This window comes from Pan troglodytes, chromosome 19, assembly GCF_028858775.2.
Source record: "Pan troglodytes isolate AG18354 chromosome 19, NHGRI_mPanTro3-v2.0_pri, whole genome shotgun sequence".
NCBI lineage: Eukaryota > Metazoa > Chordata > Mammalia > Primates > Hominidae > Pan > Pan troglodytes.
This window is the reverse complement of record NC_072417.2, coordinates 78,109,112-78,134,524: the sequence shown is the minus strand read 5'-3', so window position 1 is coordinate 78,134,524 and position 25,413 is coordinate 78,109,112. Positions and strand designations below refer to the sequence as shown.

The 25,413-nt window shown below is 48.0% G+C and overlaps 1 protein-coding gene across 3 annotated transcripts in view; it reads right to left on the bottom strand.

The window, feature by feature from the left end:
* RGS9 (regulator of G protein signaling 9) overlaps nt 1-11,097 on the bottom strand; it is a 93,647-nt gene extending 82,550 nt beyond the window's left edge. The window contains exon 1 of one of the 3 annotated variants that reach the window (XM_511633.5): nt 10,842-11,097. In XM_511633.5, coding sequence (XP_511633.3) covers nt 10,842-10,898 — 57 coding nt within the window. In that variant the 5' untranslated portion in view covers nt 10,899-11,097. Of the gene's footprint in view, nt 1-1,152; nt 1,221-10,841 lie in introns of those variants that run through there. The other 2 variants (XM_009433077.3, XM_016932765.3) reach the window with 2 other exon arrangements.
* Nucleotides 11,098-25,413: the final 14,316 nt, after the last annotated feature.

Genomic DNA, 25,413 nt, shown 5'->3' with positions numbered 1-25,413 from the left:
TGTGGAAATAACCTAAGTGTCCACTGTCAGATGAACAAAGAAAATGTGTTCTATGCATACAAAAGAACATTGTTTGGCTTTCGAAAAGAAGGAAATTCTGCAATATGCAAGCAAATGGATGAACCTAGGGCTAATTATGCTAAGTGAAATAGGCCAGTCACAGAAGGACAAATACCACACGATTCCACTTACATGAAGTACCTAGAATAGACAAATTCATAGATCAAATATCAGAATGGTGGTTGCCAGGGGTTAGGGAGAAGGGAAAATGGGGAGTTGCTACTCAACAGACATAAAGAACTTTTAGTTAAATGAGATGAATACATTCTAGACATCTGCTGTACAACATTGTACCTCATCAACAATATTGTATTGTGCACTTAAAGTTTTGAAAGGGTAGATCTCATGTGAGATGTTCTTACCGCAATAAAATAAAAATTTTTTAAAGAGAGGCGGGGCACAATGGCTCATGCCTGTAATCCCTGCACTTTGGGAGGGTAAGGCGGACAGATCATTTGAGGGCAGGAATTCGACACCAGCCTGGCCAACATGGTGAAACCCCGTCTCTACAAAAAATACAAAAATTAGCTGGGTGTGATGGCGCATGCTTGTAATCCCAGCTACTCAGGAGGCTGAGGCAGGAGAATCACTTGAACCCAGGAGGTGGAGGTTGCAGTGAGCTGAGATCATGCCACCGCACTCCAGCCTGGGTAACAGAGTGAGACTCTGTCTCAAAAAAAAAAAAAAAAAAAAAGTTTTTAAAAGAGAGAGAGAATGATCCAGGTGCATTCAAGGTGATGGGTCATTCAAGGGAGTCCTGAAGTGGAAAAATGCTACCTGCCACCTGTCACTCAGGCAGCCTGAAGCTGGGAAGCTCCCACCTTCCCAAGGAGCGTGGGACCATGACCTAACTTGATGCTGAGGGGTGAGATTCCCTATTTCAATCTTTATTGCTAAACCAGCATTTGCAGCTGAACCATGATTTCGAGAAATGGGCCAAGGGCAGGTACACAGCTGAGGCCACTCTGAGCACAGAGCCAGCCAGCGTGCAGACCCAGGCAGCTCCAGGGACTCCCAGTGCAAGACTGACTGTCAGCTTCCTCTGCACGGACACATTCTCGGCTCACAGAATTGTTTTGGAACAGAAAATACTTATTTTGGCTTGATTCAGAGCCATAGTCCTTGGCCATCTGCAGTGACAGGACTTGGCAGCATCTGAGGTCGCTGGGTCAGCTGTAGGTCCAGCAGCAATGAGGGGAGCAAAGAGACAACCCCAGGAGGGTGTTTGCGGGGCACTGGGAGGTACAGCTGCTGCTCCTGGGGGTGGCCCAGGGAACTGAGGAGCCAACAGGCTGCAGGAGTGACTCCTTCTGGAGTTCTCCACTAATTGTGACCTCAGGTCTCCATGGTACCCAAGAAGTGCCTGATTTTCTTTTTTTGTTTGTTTGTTTTTGAGACAGAGTCTTACTCTGTAGCCCAAGCTGGAGTGTAGTGGCATGATCTTGGCTCACTGTAACCTCTACCTCCTGGGCTCAAGCGGTTCTTGTGCCTCAGCCTCCGGAGAAGCTGGGACTACAGGCGCACACCACTACGCTAATTTTTTGTATTTTAGTAGAGATGAGGTTTCACCATGTTGTCCAGGCTGGTCTCAAACTCCTGACCTCAAGTGATCTGCCCGCCTCAGCCTCCCAAAGTGCTGGGATTACAGGCATGAGCCACCGCGCCCAGCCAAGATTTTCTTTTTTTTTTTTTTTTTGAGACAGTCTTGCTCTGTCGCCAAGCTGGAGTGCAGTGGCGGATCTTGGCTCATTGCAACCTCCGCCTCCCAGGTTCAAGCGATTCTCCTGCCTCAGCCTCCCAAGTAGCTGGGACTACAGGCGCGCGCCACCAAACCCAGCTAATTTTTGTATTTTTAGTAGAGACGGGGTTTCACCATGTTTGCCAGGATGGTCTCGATCTCTTGACCTCGTGATCCGCCCACCTCGGCCTCCCAAAGTGCTGGGATTACAGGCGTGAGCCACCACGCCCGGCCAAGATTTTCTAATATGAGGGCCCAAGACTCCTTTTTCCCACATTAGCTGCCGGATGAAAGGCTGCCTTCATTCAAAATGGTTTTTATTAGATGTAACAGCAGCATGTTATAAAAGCAGGGAGCCCATATATTGGAGAAGACATATAATCCCACTTTAAAAGTTAGAAACCCGAGTTTCTCCGATAGAAAGTTGGCAGATTTGATTCCTTGTCTTTGCATTTAAAAAAAATCGAGTTATAAAGAGTTTGAAAATAACCTTCAGAGGAGGAATAATGAGAGTTATTTTAAAAACACAATGAGGGGAGTCAGATTTCTTTCTAGCAGGTGTGTCACCCTTCACAGAAAGAAGGGCTGGGTGGGAGGAGGGAACGTCACGTGGACCTCGGGAACATTTTGAGGGAGTTCGGCCCATTGGGATCCCGATCCTTTTTCCTCAGACCTTTCCCCGTACAAATTCCTCTGAGGCATCTCCTCAGTCTCCCCAGGAAACCACAGAACTCTAGCTCTATGGGCTGAACTGCATCCCCCTACAAATTCGTACATTGAAGTCCTAACCCCAGTACCTCAGACTGTGACTGCTTTTGAAGATAAGGTCTTTAAAGAGGTGAAATGAGGCCAGGTGCACTGGCTCACACCTGTAATCCCAGCAATTTGGGAGGCTGAGATGGGCAGATCACTCAAGGTCAGGAGTTCGAGACCAGCCTGGCCAACATGGCAAACCTCATCTCTATTAAAAATACAAAAAAAAAAAAAAATAGCCAGGAGTGGTGGCAGGCTACAATCCCAACTACTCAGGAGCTGAGGCAGGAGAATCGCTTGAACCCGGGAGGCAGAGGTTGCACTGAGACGATATCAAGCCACTGCACGCCAGCCTGGTCAACAGAGTGAGACTCAGTCTCAAAAAAGTAAAAATAAGGCTGGGCACAATGGCTCATGCCTGTAATCCCAGCACTTTGGGAAACCAAGGCCGGTGGATCATGAAGTCAGGAGTTTGAGACCAGCCTGGCCAATAAGGTGAAACCCCATCTCTACTAAAAATACAAAAAAATTAGCCAGGCATGGTGGCGGGCACCTGTAGTCCCAGCTACTCTAGAGGCTGAGGCAGAAGAATCGCTTGAACCCGGGCGGCGGAGGTTGTAGTGAGCCAAGATCTCGCCATTGCACTCCAGCCTGGGCAACAGAGTGAGACTCATTCTCAATAAAAATAAAAAAATAAAATAAAGAGGTGAAATGAGGTCATGGAGTGGACCCTAATCCCCTATGACCAGTGTCTTTATGAGAACAGATTAGGACACAGATAGACACAGAGGGAAGATGATGTGAGAACAGAGAGAAGACGGCCATCTGCGAGCCAAGGTGAGAAGCTTCAGGAGAAGCCAACCGTGCCACACTTTGAACTCAGACTTCCAGCCTCCAGAACTGTCAGCAAAGAAGTTTCTGTTGCTTAAGCCACTCAGTCTATGGATCTTTGTGACGACAGCCCTACAAACTCATACAGACTCTGTGTCCTATATTCAATCAGAAACATCCCTTCCCCTGCACAGAGGGGAGAGAATCTGAACTGTTTCCCAAGTTCTCCAGGGAGTGAGATGCCCTTGCTATTCTGCTGCAAACTTCGGCAGACCTTGCACTCTCCTCCTTGTGTCCTTGGGGGCATGCTCACCCTCAAAGGCCAACACTCTCACTCCCAAACAGACTCTGCTTCCCAGCTCCTCCCAAGACAAAGCATCAGCCCCGCTTCGTTCCCAGGCAACATGTCAGTGCTGCACAACCAGGCCACCGCGGGACCCTGTCTGACCCCGTTTCGGGGAGAAGGGGGTCAGGGTGTCAGCTGCACCTTTCCTCTCTCAGATGCCAACGTGCTGAGGCATGACAGTGGGCGTGCCAGGGAACCCCGACATCACAGAGGGATCAGAAATGAGGGCTTTGATGGCTCTGACATCCCACCCACCACGCCCACGCTGCTCCTCACATTAAGGAGCTGTCACTCACTGCGGAAGATCTCTGGGGCTGGAATTTTCCTTTAAGCTGGAGAAGGCACCCGGGGGAACAATAATAATCGGTACTTTTCTATACAAAGATGGGAAAAGTGACCCAGAACCGCAGAGCTGTTTTTCCAACAGAGGAGGATGCACTCCTGCTAATAAGCCTGGCCACACAGTCCAGCCGCCCTCCCGCTGTCCCACCCGATGTCTCCCAGACGCTCAGACACTCATGAGGCACCACGCCCTAACCAGTGCTCGGTAGCCTTTCTCCAAAATCTGCTCTTCCCACCGATTCAAAAGCCTGGGAATCGTTCCAGGTGACCCCAGCCAAGATGTGGCCAACTTTTGTTGAATCTGCTTTTGTTTCCTTTTTTTTTTTTCAGGCTGGAGTGCAGTGGCACGATCAGAGCTCACTGTGGCCCCAAACTTCTGGGCATAAGTGATCCTCCCACTTTAGCATCCCATAGCTAAGACTACAGGCATGTGCCACCCTGCCCAGCTAATTTTTTTTTTTTTTTTTTTTGAGACAGAGTCTGGCTCTGTCGCCCAGGCTGGAGTGCAGTGGCACAATCCCGGCTCGCTGCAACCTCTGCCTCCTGGGTTCAAGTGATTCTCACACCTCAGCCTCCCTAGTAGCTGGGACTAGAGGTGCCTGCCAGCATGCCCAGCTCATTTGTGTGTGTGTGTGTATTTTTGGTAGACACAGGGTTTCACCATGTTGCCCAGGCTAGTCTCGAACACCTGGGCTCAAGTGATCCACCCACCTTGGCCTCCCAAAGTGCTGGGATAAAGGCGTGAGCCACCACTCCTGGCCCCCAGCTAATTTTTAAATTTTCTTGTAGAGATGGGTCTTGATATGTTGCTCAGTCTGACTGCTTTTGTTTTCAACACATCTCTTCTCTGCCCACTCAATCCTGCCTCCGTGGAACATCTTCTAACCCGCTTCCTGGACTATCAGGTTCTGCCTTTGAGCTGGCATCTGTCTCCAGCCTCCGGGGTGCTCCTTAGCCCAGGGCTCTCAACCGTGGCCCCATCAACGCTTGGAGCTGGATCATTCTTTGGGGGTTGGTGAGAGCGGCTGTCCTGTGTGTTGCAGGATGTTTAGCAGCATTCATGTCCTCCACCTACTAGATGCCAGGAGCACCCCCAGTTTTGACAACCTAAAATGTATTTAGACATTGCCAAATGTCCCCGGGGGCTCTCATCCTGACTGCACATTCAAACCACCTGGAAAACTTTTCAAAAAGAGCAATGGTTAAGCCTGGCATGATGGCAGGCACCTGTAAATGAAATTACTCAGGAAGCCAAGGTGAGAGGTTCCCTTGAGCCCAGGAGTTTGAGTCCAGCCTGGGCAATATAGTGAAAACCCATCTCTAAAAAAAGAAATTGTTAAAAAAAAAAAAAAAGAAAAGAAAGAAACGAAAAGAAAACCAGGCCAGGCTTTGTGGTTTACACCTGCAATCCTAGCACTTTAGGAGGCAGGGCAGGTGGGTCACCTGAGGTCAGGAGTTTGAGACCAGCCTGACCAACATGGTGAAACCCCGTCTCTACTAAAAACACAAAAATTAGCCAGGCATGGTAGCAGGTCCCAGTATTCCCAGCTACTTGGGAGGCTGAGGCAGGAGAATCACTTGAACCCGGGAGGCAGAGATTACAGTAAGCCGAGATCTCGCCACTGTACTCCAGCCTGAGCAACAAAGACAGACTCTGTCTCAAAAACAAACAAAAAAAAAAAAAAAAAAAGAAAGGAAGGGAGAAAAACAGTGGCATAAAAAGACCAATGCTTAAGCCTCACTTCCAGGCCAAGTAAATCAGAAACTCAAAGTAGAGTGAGTTGATATTAATGTTTTTTAAAGTGCAGCCCAGGTTGAGAATTACTCATTCCCTCTCACCAGAATCATCTTTCTAGCATATAAACCAACTCATCTTATTCATCCCTGATTTTAAAACGTCAAACAGCTTCTCATTAAACACAGAAGTCATCAAACTCTGTAGCATGACCTAGGAAGCCCTCCAGTTCTGGGCTTTTCTTTTTGTTTGTTTGTTTTTGGTTTTTGGTTTTTGGGTTTTTTTTGAGACTGAGCCTTGCTCTGTCACCCAGGCTGGACTGCGGTCGCATGATCTCGGCTCACTGCAGCCTCCACCTCCTGGGTTCAAGCGATTCTCCTGCCTCAGCCTCCCAAGTAGCTAGGATTACAGGCGCATGCCAGCATGCCTGGCTAATTTGTGTATTTTTGGTTTCACCATGTTAGCCAGGCTGGTCTTGAACTCCTGACCTAGTGATCCGTCCACCTCAGCCTCCCAAAGTACTGGGATTACAGACATGTGGCACCGAACCCAGCAGATCTGGGCCTTTCTTACCTACCAGGCTTCTCCTCCATCAACGCCAAACTCACTTCCTGTACACTTGGGGCCAGCTCTCCCAACCCGTAGGCAATCTCCCAAACCACCATGCTACTTTACATGTCCCTGTTTTGTATTGCCTAAAATGTCACTCATTTCCTCAACCTCCTGGCCAAAAACTACTGACTTTTTATAATTCGACTCCATTGCAAGCCCCCTTGTAAAATCTGTCCTGATCCCCCCTGACCCCAGGTAGAACTGACCACTCCCTGCTTGGTGTCACATGTATCCTCAAACAATGTCTGCCACAGCCTATGGAACACTTCTTGTCTCCTTGTTTATACATCTGTCTTTCTCCACTAGACTCTAAGCTCCTTGGTGCTCCCAGCACCTGGCACAGCATCTAGCCCATAAGTGCCCAATTATGTGTCTGTATTGAATGAAAGAATGTTACAAGCAAGAGATACCAAACTCGGCCTGGATATCCTCAATATTTCTGCTTCTGCATTCCTTTCTCAGGCAAAAAGAGATGCCAGAAGCCACACAGGAAAACAAAGCTGTCACCAGAAGGCTTCTCCAAGAAAGTCCATCCCATGGTGAATCCCAAGGGCAGTGGTGGTACTGGCTGGGATGGTGATCTGGTAATTGCAGAGGGGAATGGGCCATCCCCAGAACAAGAGTCCATGGGTGCTGGAACCACAGGAGGCCACCCACCTGTGTTCATCTGTCCACTGTGTGCCATCAGCTAATTCCCCAGCAAAGCCAAGAACAGATGGGCCTTCTGCCTCTTTCTACCACATCTGAAACGAGCCCAGGCATCAGAGGTGGGAAGCAGCATGGCTGGCGGGCATCCCGACCCACAGCTGCATTGAGACTGAGATGGAGGCATGGGTGTGAGAACCTCGGGAATCGCACACGGTCCTTTCTGACCAGTATGGCTCTCCATGGCCCCATGACAGCTGTCATTTCTCAAGAGGTTGGAGCTGCAGGGGCACAGGAGGATCCTGAGTAAACTCTCTTAGTTCAGGGAGAAGGCATCCCACCCATTCCTCTGGCTCACACCAGTGGTCCTTTTTTTTTTTAGACAGAGTCTCTCTCTGTCACACAGGCTAGAGTGTAGTGTAGTGGCAAGAACTTGGGAACTCAGTTACTGCAACCTCCACCTCCCAGGTTCAAGCGATTCTCCTGCCTCAGCCTCCCAAGTAGCTGGGATTACAGGTGCCCACCACCACACCCTGCTAATTTTTATATTTTTAATAGTCAGAGGGTTTTGCCATGTTGGCCAGGCTGGTCTCAAACTCCTGATCTCAGATGATCCACCTACCTTGGCCTCCCAAACTGCTGGGATTACAGGCATGAGCCACTGCATCTGGCCCACCAGTGATCTTCTTAATTTGCAAATCTGCCATATCACTTGCCCATTCCAATTTCTATAGTGGCTCCGTACGAGATAAAACCAAACGTTTCAAAGGTCTTGAAGGCCCATAGGCACCCACTACCTCTGCCTTTCCTTTCCAGCTTCCCACTCCCCTCGCACTTCAAAATCCATCCATTACAGAACATGGCCCCAAACCCACTAGCTTTCCCATGCCTCTGTGCGTAAACTGTTCCCTCTGCCTGAAACATCTTTCCCTTTCTGCCTGGAAACCCTATGTATCCTTCAGGTCTCAGCTCTGTGTCCCTAAGCACACTGAGCCAGGCTTTCCCACAGCCTCCACACTCTGCCCTACGTCATGGGAAAGCTCAGGGCATTGCATCACAACTTGTGACAGACAATGACCACTCCTGTATTTCTTCTTGGTTTCACCACCTAGGGCTGCGTGACTGGCAAGCCGCTTAGCCTCTCTGAGCCTCAGCTTTCTTCTCTGTAAAATGGTGGCCATAACCTCCAGCTAATGAAATAGATGAGATAATGCACATAATGCCCACCCCTCCACACCATCACAGACACAGCGTACTTCATCACATGCATGGAACGAGTGATGAGTGACAGTTGCACCCAGGTCCACATTTTTTTGTTCCAGGCCCTTCTCCAGAAAGCTGAACATTGAATGTAGCTGGTTCTTCATTAAGGATCACCTGGCATGGGCTCTTGAGACCTGTTCTGCAGACCTTTATTCTGTCCGCTGCTCCAAGGAGCTCTGTGACATGACCAATACATACATAGATATAGAGGATACATAGACAGGGCCCTTGCCAGCACAAGGTCTAGGGAAAGAGCAATGCTGGAGGTGTGGCAAGGTCTGTAGGGCACAGAGAAGGGAGCTGTCCTGCCCAGGGGCATTAGGAGAACCAGCCTTCACAGCCGAGGGGTGACTGAGCTGGGCGTGGGAAGAGAAGTGGAGCTTGGCAAGCAAGAGGGGGAGAAAGGACTTTCCCAGCAGACAGACCCTGAGGCATGAAAGGGCACCGGGTTCCTAAAAAGGAAGAAGTGTTTGAGGCAGGAGCCCAGGGGTGCCTGTGGCTGCTTTGTTGTTTCCCAGAGGGCAGGTGTGGAAGGCAGGCAGGAGGCAAAGCCAGGAAGATGGTGGGAACGGAATCCTGGGTAACCAGGCTGCTCAGGGGAAGGTTGGACTTTATGCTGGGAATGTGGGAAGCCAGTGGAGCGTTTCAGGTCAAGGAGGTCACCATTGATTTGGGGGAAAAAAACAGTGTGTGTAGGAAAGCTGTCATGGAGGAGGGGAGACAGGGGTGGAAGAGGGGGAGCTGGGATGCAGGAGGGGGAGGTTAGGGTAGAGGAGAGGTAAGTTAGGATGGAGGAGGAGAAGGCTGGGGAGGAGGAGGAGGATGGGGTAGAGGAAGGGGAAGACAGGGTGGAGGAAGAGGACCTGGGGTGGAGGAGGTAAACGTGGGGTGGAGGGGGGAGAGCTGGGGTGGAGGAGGGGAGCTGGAATGGAAGAGGGAGAGGTTAGGGTGGAGGAGGGGAGCTGGAATGGAGGAGGGAGAGGTTAGGGTGGAGGAAGGGAGACTAGGGTGGAGGAGGGAGAGTTTGGGTGGAAGAGGGGAGGCTGGGGTGGAGGAGGGGATGCTGGGGTGGAGGAGGGGATGCTGGGGTGGAGGAGGGGAGGCTAGGATGTAGGAGGGGATGCCGGGGTGGAGGAGGGGTGGCTGGGGAGGAGGAGGGAAGCCTGGGGTGGAGGAGAGAAACTAGAGACCAAGACACTAGTCAGAAGACCAAGGTAAAGAGAGGAGAATCTATCAGAGAAGAGTCATGATGGAAAAGAATGCCAGAGATTCAATAAACAAACTGAATTTATCTCTTGACAATTACCCTCTGAGCCTCCAAGCCAGAGCTGTCCTGCCTGGGAGGAGACAGTCCTAGGATCAATCCTGGAAGATGATGTGTGGCTTTGAGATAGCCGACTTAGGCAGTTTCTTCTGCTTTTAGTAACTGGTATCTGCAATACAGGCTCTCAGGGTTCTTTCTGAGTGAGACAACATTCAGCCTGTCTGCTTTACAGATGATACCCACACCTCTGCTACCCGGAAGATGAGCACGAGCATCTTGAAACAGGTGAACCAAATGCAACCAACTGTCTCGGGGTCCCCAGGACTGTCCAGGTTTTAGCATTGAAAGTCCTGGGCAAATCAGGACAGCGGTCACTGACTACACCAATTTGCTGAGCTCCAGGGGCTCAGGGAGAGCCCAGCTTGTCACAAAACATTCAACTAATTCTACTCAACAAGATAAGCCTAAGAAGATGGACACTAGGCTGTGAAAAGTGGCTACGGGTGGGAGGAAGGACAAAGATGTGACCCGGCACCTAATCCTCTGTAGATCTCATCGGACAGTGATTACACCAGAAGCTCAGAACTAAATGAACCACTTTGTCCCTAAACACATCACCCCACAGGTGCATTCCACCTCCCACATGTCCATCCTGTGTGCACACCCTGTGCCCGGTCACTTTGTCTGGGAAAGCATTCGCAAGGGAAGTGAAAAGGTTGGGACTTCTGCCGCCAGCGCAGACAGCAGGAGATGCACAGATAGACACACTCAAATGAGGGCTCTCAGGACATTGTAAATGGGGTGGCCCTTTATCCTACAAATCACCCCGTTTTCATGGTCTATGTGTACACACACACACACACACACACTTTAAAATAGTGCAGTTTGGGATCAGAAAAAAAAGGCAAAAATGGCAATGTCACATCTGGTCGTCTTACAACAATATCGGCAGGCTGTCTCAAATCTGCCACAGCCTGAACTGAACCTGCCTCTCCCGAGTAACAGGTTGTTTTCACCTCCCGCAGACCATCAGCGCTGGCTTCAGATTCTCCACTACAGGCAGGGCACACGAAAACCTAATTATTATAGCCATCAATATCGACACACACAGCAAAGAAGTCACTTAATAAAATCGAGCAGCACAAATCGACCCAAAGGGGTGCCCTCCACTCCTGCCCCTCTTGTCCTCGGACGCTTCGCAGATGCGGTCCCCCGCCCTCCTTCCAGGGTCCAGGTGAGGGGCCAGGGTTACCTTTTGGAGAAATGCCATCCTCGGCCTGTACTGCTGGCCTTGGTGTCGGATTGTCATCCTGGCCCCTGGATGGATTCACAGCCAGAGCACCAGTGGGAGACAAGAGGAGAAGCCCCCCAAGTTCGAAAGGCAGCCTGGCTCGCCCCAGCCCTGGGCGTCGACGGGGAGGCGGCTGGGCGGGGAGGGCGCGGGCCGGGCCCCCCTGACTCTCACTAGGCGCCGCTGACTTGGAAAGCAGCTGGAATCCGCGCCAGCCAATCCGCGAGCGGCGCCGCGGGCTCATTAGCATGCGCTGCGCGAGCGCCCACCTGCCGCCAGGGGGCGCTATCTGGCCCCCGCCGGGACCCCGCGGAGCAGCAGGTGAGACACGCAGGGCAGGGCCCCGGGAGGAGGAGAAGGAGGAGGAGGACCTGGCGGGAGGAGGAGGACCTGGCGGGAGGAGGAGGACCTGGCGGGAGGAGGAGGACCTGGCGGGAGGAGGAGGACCTGGCGGGAGGAGGACCTGGCGGGAGGAGGACCTGGTGGGAGGAGGAGGAGGACCTGTCGAGAGCAGCGAGCCTTTTAACTTGGGGCGGAGTTATGCACAGAAGTGACACAAAGAGCCCTCACTAATACAGCGCGGTGGAAGATACGGACTTTCCCATCCCAGCTCTGCCACTAACCAGCCGGCAGCCTTGGGCAAGTTCCTTACAATCTCTAAGAATCAATGTCCTTCACTCAAAAGTAAAAATTGGAAAATGGGATCATAATATCGACCAGAAAAGGTTGCTATACCATTTTAATGAGGAGATATGTAACACAGTGCTTGGCCCTCAATAAATGCTTAGAAAAAAAATTAGAGGTGGCGATTTAATGACCCAATAGCAGAGAAATTGCTAAGATGTGGGTTTAAAAAGAGAGAGCAAAGAAGTGAAGAAGGAAGAGGGGAAGGTTGTAGTCCTCACCGGGCTAGCTGTCTGGATGAAGCGAATTATATTTCACTTCTCTGATTCCTAGTGTTTCGGTTAGTTGGTTGGTTGGTTTGGGTTTGTTGTTGTTTAACTTTTTTTTTTGACACAGGGTCTTGCTCTGTCACCCAGGCTGGAGCGCAGTGGCGTAATCATGGCTCATTGCACCTACAACCTCCCAGGCTCAAACAATCCTCCCACCTCAGCCTCCCCAGTAGCTGGGGCTACAGGCACGTGCCACCACACCCAGCTAATTTTTACAAAAATTGTTTGTGGAGAGGGAGTTTCACAAACTCCTGGGCTCAATCGATCTGCCCACCTCGGCCTCCCAAAGTGCTGGAATTACAGGAGTGAGCCACTGCAGCTGGCTGGTTTGCTTGTTTTAATAGACTTTATTTCTTAGAGCAGTTTTAGGTTCACAGCACAATTGAGTGGAAGGTATAGGGACACGTCATATATGCCCTCTCCCCACGCACGCACAGCCTCCCCCATGATCAACATCCTCCACTGGAGTGGCCCATTTGTTACAATTGATGAACCTACCTTGACAGCTCATTATGTTAGCGTTTTCATCTTGAGAAAAATGCAAGGATGAAGCCTCTAAGTTATTATCAAGAGCCTTTCTGCTTTGTTATATAAAGCACTTTCTCTTAAACATACTCGATGGTTATTGAGTGTAGCAGATAAAATGTTTAAGTTGGAAGAAAACAAGAAGGACTTTACCTTAGGAAGGCACAGTCAACCAATGTCCCTTTAAAGCAGTGGTTCTTGGCCGGGTGTGATGGCTCACGCCTATAATTCCAGCACTTTGGGAGGCCCAAGCGGGTGAATCACTTGAAGTCAGGAGTTCAAGACCAGCCTGGCCAACATGGCAAAACCCTATCTCTATTAAAAATACAGAAATCAATCAGCATGGTGGAGCAACCTGTAATCCCAGCTACTCAGGAGGCTGAGGCACAAGAATCACTTGAACCCAGAGGCTGCAGTGAGCCAAGACTGAGCCACTGCACTCCAGCCTGGGTGACAGAGTGAGACTCTGTCTCAAAAAAAAAAAAAAAGCAGTGGTTCTTATCCATTCTCTCGGGTGATATTTACCTGTAAGGATCTGATGAAAGCTACGGACACTCAGGAACACACACACATGCACATGTACACAACACTGACTGAAGTTTGCAAACAATTTCAAGAGGTTCATGCTTGGGCCTCTCTTGTGCCTTTTCAGGAATCCCTGATTCAGAGCCTCCAATTTAGAGGACGCTGGACCCTGCAGAGATCCATCCATGCAGAAGACCAGAGATCCTGCCAAGCAAATTGAACCACTGAGAAGTATGCTCCTGGTGTGAGCTGAGATCCAAAGAAAATGCTGGAATATCTTGATTTTTTTTCTCATGAAGCATCTTTTGAGCCTGGTGTGAGTTTAAATCCAAAGAAAATGCTGGAATATCTTGATTTTTTTTCTCATGAAGCATCTTTTGAGCCTAGTGTTATACAGAGCACGTGCTGGGATCTGACCAAGATGAGCTATGAAGTTCCTTCCAGCTTCAACATCCCTTGTCTCTAGAAACCCTAAGCATCGAGAAGATAAGTGGCATTCCTAAAATGAAGGATGAGAAAAATTATTCAGGAGCAAAGAGAGGCAAAAATAAAAGGCACTTTGCTCACTAATAGAATAGGAGAGGCCTCAGTGCCTGCCACTCTCCTCCCCACCCCTTCTGTCAGGCCCTGCTCTCCAAGCAACTACATTTTGTGGGACCCATCTTTGCTCATTGGACCAGAGGCCAGTTCCCCACATGATAGGACCATGATGTGGATCCGAAAAATGGAGAGGAGCTTGTTAGATTATTACCTTCACAAATGCCAACTTGAGTCAGATAAAGTCAGGGCCACAGGAAGCTGAGACCAAATGCAAGCTGAAGTTATGAGGAAGGAGAAATGAAAGGTGAGCAGAGGAAGCTGATCAGAAAAGGGAGGCAAACAGGCTGGGCGCGGAGGCTCACGCCTGTAATCCCAGCACTTTGGGGGGCCGAAGCGGGGGATCACCTGAGGTCAGGAGTTCGAGACCAGCATGGTCAACATGGCAAAAACCCATCTCTACTAAAAATACAAAAAAATTAGCCGGGCATGCTGGCGCATGCCTGTAATCCCAGCTATTCGAGAGGCTGAGGCAGGAGAATCGCTTGAACCTGGGAGGCGGAGGTTGCATTGAGCTGAGATTTGCGCTCCAGCCTGGGCAATAGAGCGAGACACTGTCTCAAAAAATATACATATAAAAGAAAAGAAAAAAAGGGAAGCAACAAGCTGAACAGAGAGCAGCGGAGGGGCCATGACACAGACAAGCCCCTCGGACTAAGTTGGGTCAGTGCCTTACCAAGGGCAAGGGTATCTTCAGGAATCCTCCCACATATCTGAGTCTTTGTTTCTTGCAACTGAAAGAGCCTGTCATATAATATGGTATTCAAAGTTTCATGCCAGTGTCCTAGGGGAAAAAATTGATTTAATTCATCGATTTATTTAATCAACAAACATATTGTTTGCCAGCCATTGTGCTAGAGTCTGGAATTCAAAGCAGAATATGACTCAGTCCTTTCTATGAGAATAAGACCAGAAAAATACAAATATAAAAAAGAAAAAAAAGAATATGACCCAGTTCCTGTCTCAAGGAGCTCAGAGTTTAAAGTGGAAAAAGAATATTTAGACAAAAATGTTATAAAATAAAATCTATGTGTGATGAAGATGTAGTCAATGCAATACAGGATTTTGTGGAAAGGCACCTCACCCATCCTGAATGGAAGAGAAGATCAGGAAGGCTTCCTGGAAGAGGAGTCTTAAAAGAAAATAGGAAGTTAACCAGGTGTAGGGGCAAGCTAAGTTTCCTCACAGGGAACAGCACAAGAAAAGGTGCAGAGGCAAGGATTAGCATAATTTGAGGGTGGTGACTAGGAGTTTGTTGGACACAAGGTCAAGAAGTTTAGAGGGGTCGGGCATGGTGACTCATGCTTGTAATCCCAGCACTTTGGGAGGCCGAGACGGGAGAATCACCTGAGGTCAGGAGTTTGAGACCAGCCTGGCCAACATGGTGAAACCCCTGTCTCTACCAAAAATACAAAAATTAGCCGGATGTGGTGGCAGGCACCTGTAATCCCAGCTACTTGGGAGGCTGAATGAGGCAGGAGAATCACTTGAACCCAGGAGGCCAAGGTAAGCCGAGATCGCACCACTGCACTCCAGCCTGGGCGACAGAGCAAGAATCTATCTCAAAAAGAAAAGAAAAGAAATTTGGAGGGTTTGGGTCAGGGATTAAAGGGATAAAAAATGTTTTCTATCTTGATGGGAGTGCTGGTTAAACAGGGAAATAAGTTTGCCAAAACTCATCCAACTATTCTTAAAATTAGAGTGTGTAATTATATGTAAACTGTACCTTGAATATAAACTTTACCTCAATTAAAAGGTTGACCCAGTCATCTCAATGCTTTGGAAGGTTGAGTCGGGTGGGTCACTTGAGGCCAGGAGTTTGAGACCCAACCTGGATAACATAGTCAGACCCTGTCTCTACAAAAAGTTTTAAAAATTAGCCAGGGATGGTGGTGCGTACCTGTAGTCCCAGCTACTGGAGAGGCTGAGGCAGGAGGATCACTTGAGCTCAGGATCACTACTGTACTCCAGCCTGGGTGACAGAGTGAGACCCTGTCTCCAAAAAAAAAAAAACAAAAACAAAAACTGAGGCCAGGCACAGTGGCTGATGCCTGTTATACTACCAGCACTTTGGGAGGCCAAGGCAGGTGGATCACTTGAGATCAGGAGTTCAAGACCAACCTGGCCAACATGGTAAAACCCCATCTCTACTGAAAATACAAAAATTAGCTGGGCATGGTGGCAGATGCCTATAATCCCAGCTACCTAGGAGGCTGAGGCAGGAGAATCGCTTGAACCCAGGAGGCAGAGGTTGCAGTCAGCCAAAATCGTGCCACCGCACTCCAGCCTGGGTGACAGAGTGAGACTCTGTCTCAAAAAAAAAAAAAAAAGGACCAAAAAAAACAGATATTACCTTGCAATAAACCAGTACTAAAATTAAATCCTCCTGTGACTCTGACTGAGTCAGTAAATGGACATTCCATTATCATCAACATCATCATCAGTTTTGTGACCAGTGTCCTCTGCATCATTATCAACAAAAGAGTGTGATTCAGACCCTAAGCGGAGTCATGCTGCCCTGGGTATTGTACAACATGATCTACACGGTCCTGGACCTTGTTCCCTGTAGGCTAAAACCTCATCTCGGTACAGTCATGTGTTCATCCAGACAGCACATGCAAGCAGCAGTGCCCTTTAAAATCCAGGTCTAAGATCATCTCAATAAAATGTCGCAACACCCCTAGTCAACCCAACAATTTAGTTCAGTCCAAGCGCTGCACTAAAGCTTAAAAGGACATGTTCCCTGCCTTTGTGCCCTTCTCAAAGTCTGGAAAAAGAGACAGAAACTTAAACAGTTCATTTCAACAGGATGGATGTTTCAGACCGCTGCCAGGCCAAGACTTCCATGAAGGGACTTCTTAGAAGTGGGGCAGGGTTAAAGGAGCCACTAAGGGATGTTAAAGATCCCAGGTAATATAATAGCAACCGTGGAAAGCTATTATGCATTATCTAGGCATTTAAGGATGGAGAGCCAGGGCCCTGCTGGGGGGTCTGTCATCTTGGAAGGAGAAAGCCTGAGGGAATACATATCCTGGCTCTCTCTCCTCCTGCCCTCCATCTCCTGTTTCCTCCCAGTGTTCAGTCTTGACCCAAATCCAGAGGGCAATGGGTCTGCAGTCTTTTAGAGTTAGCCTCCTGGAGCACAGAAGTCAGGCAGAGAAGGGCAAAAATTCTGGGGGCTGGAAGGGACACAGGGGAGGCACAGTGTGAAGAGGCAGCGTATGGGTTAAATGTCTATGGTAGTGTGCACACCCAGATCTCGGTCTCAGAGTTCATCCACTGTCCCCCAGCACTTTGGACAACTCAGGTACAGCACCTCCCACACGTGCACAAAGAGACATCTCCCTGACCTGGACAGAAATGGTGTCGGGTTCATCTGACTCCCAGAGTCACTGCCCATCCTTTACCCTTGCTTACATTTCATCTACTTGTCTTGTTTGAAATTATGATAAGTGTATATTACATTTGCAATTCTAAAAAAATCATACAGACAGAAAAACCTTCAGTTGCATGAATGTTTCTTCTTAGGTCCTTTTAGGCAATACAGCATGAAGACATACTCTGGTGGGAAACCAAAGGGCCTCATTTTCCACACTGAGCATATCGAGCCAGCTGGGCAGAGTCTCTATGCTCCTCATGGGTCAGCCCAAGTTCAACAATAAAGGGAAGTGATGGTTGGACACACCGACCTTTATCTCTGCACTTTCACATGCTCCACAAAGAAGCTATGTTGGACCTCCGGAAGCTGGCCACACCTCGTGGCCCTGGGTGTTTGAACAGGGAAAGAAGGAGAAAAAGAAGAGTTGGTACTTCCTAGAAGGCTTCCTGCATCTTCCTCATCTAGGGGTTGTTCGGAAACTCTTTCGACCTAGTGGGGACCACCAGATACCACCACAAACCACAGTCCTATAATAGAAACCTGGTTCCTCTCAATTTTTTTATCCTAAATTAAATTCACTTGATGCATCCAGAAAAGATATTTGGCACAAGCATTGCTCAAGATGAACACAGGAAAAAAGAAAAAACTCACACCTTTCTCTGTTCCCCACCCCTTCCCAATTCTGTAGGGTACAATTCCATCTAAGGACCGGGTCAGATTGGAACTGTTGAAGGGCATTTGCTACTTGTTTTAAGGGTGTTATTATTTTTTATTGTAGAAAATTTATAAATACAGAGTTTTAAAAAATGACAATATGGGTAAAGGTACTTTTATGACTTAGAATAAGCTTTGGTTTTAAGACAGTGCTGGGGTTAGGGCGGTGTGAAGACCACGAAGCACAAGATGTGTGCTCTTATCCCTCCTCTGCTTCTGACCAGATAGGGACCTTTTGTTCACAGCTTCGTCGAGTATAATTGGTATACAATAAACTGCACATATTTAAAGTGTACAATTTGATACGTTTTGGCATATATATACACCCATGAAACTATACACACAATCAAGATAGGGAACCTATCCATCATCTTCCAGAACTTCTTTGCACCACCTTCTGACCTTCACCTCCTCCCCCTACGCTGTACCCACACAACAACTGACCTGCTTTCTGTCACTATGGATTAGTTGGATGGGTGACTTTGTTTTATTTATTTATTTATTTTTATTATTATTATTATTTTTTAGCTCTGTTGCACAGGCTGGAGTGCAGTGGCACGATCATAGCTCACTGCAACCTCCAACTCCCGGGCTCAGGAAATCTTCCTGCCTCAGCCTCCCGAGTAGCTGAGACTACAGGCATGCACCACCACGCCAGGCTAATTCTTTTATGTTTTGTAGAGACAAGGTCTCGCTGTGTTACACATGCTGGACTCCAACTCCTGGGCTTAAACGATTCTCCAGCCTCAGCCTCCCAAGTAACTGGGATTACAGATGTGTGCCACCACACCCACTGAGGATGGGTGACTTTGATCAAGTTACCTAACCTCTCTGATTCTCTAGTTTCTCACTAGTAATATGTAATTTCAGAAAGAATCAGACGTGATGAATTCAAAAGTCCCCTCAAATTTTGAAATCCTATGAGGTCAGTATTCTGAGTAGAGTAAAAAGTTCAATCAGCCCTGAGGTGTAGCAGAGTGGGAACAGTGCTCCCCCTAAGTCAAGGCCCCTCTGAACTTAGACCAGCCGCCCCAAAATGGGATTCCATGTGGCAGACATTCAAAAGAGCTGAGTGCTACCATCAACATTCCCCACAAGTTATCAGACAGAGATCGGGGATGGAGCAAGAGGGACCTACTTTAGAAAAAAAGACCTCAGGAAAATGTACTAATTGCTGCACTCCATGTGTATCCATCTCACTGAAGCCCCTTTCTTTGGCCAAACACTCCCACCCTGCAAAGGATGCTTAAACAGAATGCACGCCAGCTGAGGGTCCTCTACTGACACAGGCCCCCAAGATCCACCTGGAGGCTTGTGGCTCCCTCGGTGTTTCTGCCAACTGCCCAGATTCTCCCCTTGCCTGACTGTGACGGGATGGCTCAGGCACCACAGCTGTGTGTTGGAGGTTGGGGGGTCCCACCTCCTCCTTCAGCTTCCAGCAGCCACCACCGCTCTTTGTAAGGAGCTGAGAGGGTGATAGGGAACAAGTGTCTGTCTTATGGTTTTCCAAAGCAAGGGATTTTCCAAAACTCCTGCCCATTTTACCCTTGGTTTTCCCAGAAATGGAAATGTCTGGAAGGGCACAGGAAGATGATTGATACAGGAGACACAAAGAAACATTAAATGCTGCAAGAATGCATTTTTAATCCAGTTCAGGTGTTGCTTCTAAAGATCCACTTTCCCTAGGTTCATTTCTCTTTGTTTTGATGTGTGAACCTAATAATCGCTTTCTCTATCTGTGAGTCAATCAATCTATCCTGTCTATCTAACCATTTATCCATCCATCCATCCGTCCGTCCATCCATCTTTATCTTTATGTCTTATTACATCACCTGAACCTTGGAAAAGCTAATTGTCCTTTTTTTCTCATCTTTCCTTATCTTTAGTAGAGATTCCTTCTGAGTTCAAAATTGAAGCCACCCTACTGACAGCAAATGTGGTGTTTTATTAAAAAGTACAAATCCCGGCCAGGCGCAGTGTTTCACGCCTGTAATCTCAGCACTCTGGGAGGCCAAGGCGGGCGGATCACTTGAGGTCAGGAGTTAGTGACCAGCCTGGCCAACACGGTGAAACCCCATCTCCACTAAAAAATACAAAAATTAGCCGGGCATGGTGGCACACGCCTATTAATCCCAGCTACTTGGGAGGCTGAGGTAGGAGAATCACTTGGATCCAGGATGCAGAGATTGCAGTGAGCCAAGATTGTGCCACTGTACCCCAGCTTGGGCAACAGAGTAAGACTTCATTTAAAAAAAAACAACAAAAACAAAAAACAAATCCTTAGAGGTGGAAGGAATGAGAAGTGACTGCTAATGAGTATAGTGTTTCTTCTTGAAAATGTTCTGGAATTTGTAGTAGAGATTCAGCCTGTGAATATACCAAAACTACTGAGTTGTATACTTTACAGGGTAAATTTTATGGTATGTGAATTATATCTCAATCTTTTAAAACACATGAGCCAGGTAGTGGCATGTACCTGTAATCACAGCTACTTGGGAGGCTAAGGGAGGAAGATCACTTGAGCCCAGGAGTGTGAGGCTGCAGTAAGCTATGATTGCACAACTGCACCCCAGCCTGGGTGACAGAGCAAGACCTTGTCTCTAAAAAAATAATGATAATAGAATGAGCATTCTGTCCTCCTGGAATATTCTACTAGATCTTCCTCCTAAGGGCAACTGGGCTTGTCCCCCGGGGTGTCACATCCATTACAGGGGAGGTTGCTTTACTCCCCTGTCATCACCCTATTTCCAGGCTGGTATTAGGAGTTCCCCAAGCTTGCCATTGCCACTTCTGAGGCATCGCTCTTCTACTTTGGTGCTAAACCTTTCCTCCTCTGAGACGTACACACCCCTCTCCACCCCTCTCCTCCTCCTTGCACTCTTGTCTTCCTCCAGATTTTCCCCCACAGAACTTGAGCACCTTACCCACATCCTCCTCTTGTCCATCCTGGGTGAATTCAGGGTCCCAGTGGATGAATTCCCCAACCTTCTGACCTTAACCTCCTCCCTTCCAGCGATCTTTGCTTCTGCTTCACTTCAGCTATCCACTTCCATGGCCATATCCCGATCTTAACTTTGAGCTGAGTCGTCTTGGAAAGTCTGAACTTGTATATTTGCCCTCTAAGTCCAGCATTCAGTTCTGCTCAGGGTTCACTTACCTGTTGTTCATCATTGTGAAACCTCTAGATCCCAGGACCCTCTGTTTGCTCCAAGTGTCCCATCCCTCATGAGTTAGGTCTTCCCTCCTCTCAGCTTAAGTCTGCCACATTTGCTACTTTCATTTCTTTTTATTTTTCTCTGGGCCCAGGGGTCTCACTGCCACCCAGTCTGGAGTGCAATGGCGTGATCTCGGCTCACGCAGCCTCAACCTCCCGGGCTCCAGTGATCCTCTGACCTCAGCCTCCTGAGTAGCTGGGACTACAGGCATGTGCCACCATGCCCAGCTAAATTTTTTGGTGTCGTTTTGGTGAAGACGGAGTTTTGCCATGTTACCCAGGTTTGAACTCCTGAGCTCAAGCAATCCACTCACCTCGGCTTCCCAAAGTGCCGAGATTACAGGCGCGAGCCACTGCACCTGGCCTACTACCTTCTTAAGAGCCTTTCAAGCAGAGCCCCTCACCTTCTTTCTAACAGACTTGTCCAAAATTTCCCAGTCATGGATCAATCAATCCCATACCCAGGTAGACACAGCCAGAATTTATTTATCTATTTGTTTGTTTGTTTGTTTGTTTATGTATTTATTTATTTTGAGATGGAGTCTCACTCTGTTGCCCAGGCTGTAGTGCAGTGGTGCAATCTTGGCTCACTGCAGCCTCCACCTTCCAGGTTCAAGCAATTCTCCTGCCTCAGCTGCCTGAGTAGCTGGGACTACAGGCTCATGCCACCATGCCTGGCTGATTTTTGTTTTTTTGTTTTGCTTTGTTTTTCTGTTCATTTGTTTGTTTAGTAGAGTTGGGCTTTCACCATGTTGGCCAGGCTGACCTCAAACTCCTGACCCCAAGTGATCTGCCCGCCTTGGCCTCCCAAAGTGCTGGGATTACAGGCATGAGCCACCGTGCCTGGCCAACACAGCCAGAATTTATTTCACTGAATTTATGTCACTGTTATCTAGCAGTTCAGGGAGGCCGAGCACTGCAGTCATGGAAAGAGCACAGGATTCAGAACAAAATAAACCATGGCTGAGTCTTGGTTTGGCTGCTTACTAACATGCGTACCTCTGGGCAAAGCCTCCACTTTCTAATAATTCATTTGCTTGCTATGAGAAAATCTAATTATTCTTAAAAAATTATAATTAATATTGTAAGTGAAAATGTTTAGGCCAGGCATGGTGGCTCACGCCTGTAATCCCAGCACTTTGGGAGGCCAAGGCAGGCAGATCACCTGAGGCCAGGAGTTCGAGAACAGCCTGGCCAACATGATGAAACCCCATCCATACTAAAAATACAAAAATTAGCTGGGTGTGGTGGCGCACACCTGTAATCCCAGCTGCTTGGGAGGCTGAGGCAGGAGAATCACTTGAACCCGGGAGTTAGAGGTTGCATGAGCCGAGATCATGACAATGCACTCCAGCCTGGGCAACAACAGAGTGAGACTCCGTCTCAAAAAAAAAAAAAAAAAAAAAAAAAAGTGAAAATGTTTGCTAAATTGCAGAATCTGGTGGTAGGAGAAGTCAGTTAAGTCAGGAAGTCCTCTATCTGTTAGGTTCTGGATGCTTCACCGAAGATTGCTAAGGGTTACCAATACCTGAATTAAGACACTATTACATTAATACTAATTAGGACTTCATGGAAAAACTTTCTAACAACTAATTTTGTACTTTAAGCAGATGATCTCACAGACCAGGGAACTGGGTGTCTTTGGAGTGTTCCCAGCTTCAGTGGCCACAGTCCAAAGTTGTAGATGAGATCTACTCTATACTCAATGGCAAACTGTGCTGCTGTCCATCTCTTTCAAACCTGAGAATTTCTGAGTCTCAGATGGATTCCAGGAGGGTCTTGTACAGCAGAGAAATTGATGCTGGTATCACTCGTTCAGTATCACCATCAAAAGATGAGGTATCACTCGTTCAGTATCACCATCAAAAGATGAGCAATCACTCATTAGAAAGGGTTTTCAAGGGTTTCCAGGCTGGCCTGACCCATCTCCTCCAGGCACCTAATGAAGCTTGTCCTTTCCCTAGTGTCTTACTATATCTTTGTTGAGATGGGGGTCTCGCTAGATTGCACAGGCTGGTGTCGAACTCCTGGACTCAAAGGATCCTCCTGCCTTGGCCTCCCAAAGTGCTGGGATTACAGTTATGAGCCACCATGCCTGGCCTTGTTTACTGTACCTTAAAGCCTCCTCTACACTTTGCATTTTATGTCTGAATTTTTGCACATGAATATTGGCCATGCAGGGTGGTCTTTCCTGAAGGCAGATTGGATCTATCTGAAAAGAATGCTAATTTCTCCTGTTAGTCTCCAAGGGAAGAGATGATTCCTAAGGCAGAAAAAGGAAGCAGTAATTCAGAAAGTGAATCTTAGGCACAAGTCTGTCCTTAGAACTCATCTGTCCACCACATGGGAGCCAGTCCAGGGCTAGGGAGATAGGGAGTCTGCAATCCCCAGGGATCAAGTTTTTTTTGTTTTTTAAAGAAAATTGTTCATATTCATGTGGTTCTCTCTATTCCCCTTTTGTTTATCATCTAGGATTTATCACCTTTTCACTAGTTGTTCCAACTTCTTTCTCATCTCTGGGCTCAAGGCTATTCCGTTTCTTCAAGAAGCCTTTATTGAGCACCATTTCTGGGGTGGGAACTGTGTTAAGCACCCAGAGTACAAAGATGAATAAGACACAGTCCCACCTTCAGGGTATTCCCCGTAGGAAAGAAAAATATAAAATAAATGTCTAGGATAATGCAGTAGATGATTTTGCAACATGTGGAAAGTAAAAAGAAAAGGAAAGAAAGGAAAGGTGGTAATAAAGCGTGCTAGACATAGGAAATATTGATCAGAGTCACAGAGGTAGGAACTGATCATGGTAGGACATAACAAGCACTGTTATACCTGCTTCATTCATTTAATCTTTACCCCTGTGAGGCAGGGGACTATTAATGTGCCCATTCAACAAATGAGTATACTGAGAGTCAGAGAAGCTGAATAACAAGCTGACATTCATGCATCTGTTAAGCAGCAGAGCCAGGACTCGGGGCCTTCAGCCTGGCTCATGACTTCATGTCTTACTGCCTTGCCATGCTGGGATATTCTCATTGGCCAGGCCTGGGTCATGGGCCCACCCCAGAAGTGGATTGAGGGCTAGTAGGTTTCCCACAGAAAAATCCTACTGTTAAAATCATTAAAAGAAAAACTGAATGTTGGGCGAACAATAACAATAGTTGTCCATTGCAGAATCACTTCAAAAATACAGCTTTTCCTTTCTCTTGCATTATTTGCTTGAGATAAATTTTCACAGATGGGATCCCATGAGTCACGGTGGCTTTTGATATAAAATGCCAAGTAGTTTTTCAACAGGATGCATATATTTACATTCTGTCTGCTCAGAATGAACAAATTTCACCACACCCTTATTTGTGTTGGATGCCATATGTTTTGTAAACCTAGACAATTCTAATTTTAGTAGATTCTGCAGTTATTTATATTTGCATTGTTTTCCCTATCCCTTTTTAGAGTGGAAAATACAAATAAGAAAGTATATATAAGTTCGTTAGCATGAACCTTCGAATCAACAGATGGGCCAGCTGGAGCCCTGGGAGCAAGTGGAAGAACAGGTGTGTCTCTCCTGCTCGCGGCCTTAGGGACCAGAGGACAGGGTCTGTGCTGAGAGACGAGGCCAGCTCATCCAGTTCCAGCCTAGGGTTCAAACTCAAAAGGAATTTCAAATGTCAAACATTTCTGGGTTATTATTATTGTTATTACTCGTCATTTCAGCTGTGTTATTGCATGAATGTTAGACTTCATCTAAATTTTAAAAATGCATGTGCGCTACACTACTGGCAAAAAGCTAGAGAAACTTGTTGAGTTTGGGGGTGTCCTATTGTGTTCCTGTGTCTTCATTTTGTTAAATCGTGATGAAAGCAATTTCCGAGGCTCTGCTGGTGGTACTGCCAGGTGCGCACGAGTGAGAAGGGGTAGGAAAGGGATCGCGAAGAGACAAGCCGATGCTCCTTCTCCTCCTCGCTGGGAGTTCACTTTCCTTTGCGCCAGAGACCACAGGATCCGCCGCTCGAGGCCCAGACCATAGAGATGCGGAAACCTCCGGATTCCTAGAGAGGAAATGCGGGCTCAGGATGTCGGCTTCCGGCGGTTGCCCACTTTCGGCTTCTTTCAGACAGCGTGAGTGCACTGAGTTTGCGGGCTTTTTTCTGCTGGAGGGTTTCTCGCATCCTCTTAGGTCCCTGCTCTGGGCTCACGGAAGGCCTTGCCGGGTGGACGCGAACCCCTAATGCCGACTCTGGGGCCGCGGGCGGCGGCGGGGGGGGGGGGGGGGGGGGGGCCTCCTCCACGGAACTTGCGCGCCGCGGGATTGGGGGCCGGGGTGGAAGGCTTTTCGGAGGGGCCCCCTTGAAGCCCATAGCGCCGGGATCCCTTTCGCCTAAGTGCTACCTCGAGATCGGCCCCTCCAATACCTAAGCTCTGGACTTTCCTTTTTATAACCCCTACAGGCTCGAAAAAAATAATGGTGACACTGCAACTTAAAAGTATTTAATTTAGGCCGGGCGCACTGGCTCACGCCTGTAATCCCAGCATTCTGGGAAGCCAAGTTGGGAGGATCGCTGGAGCTCAGGAGTTAGAAACCGGCCTGGGCAACATAGCGAGACCCAGTCTCTACTAAAAAAAAAAAAA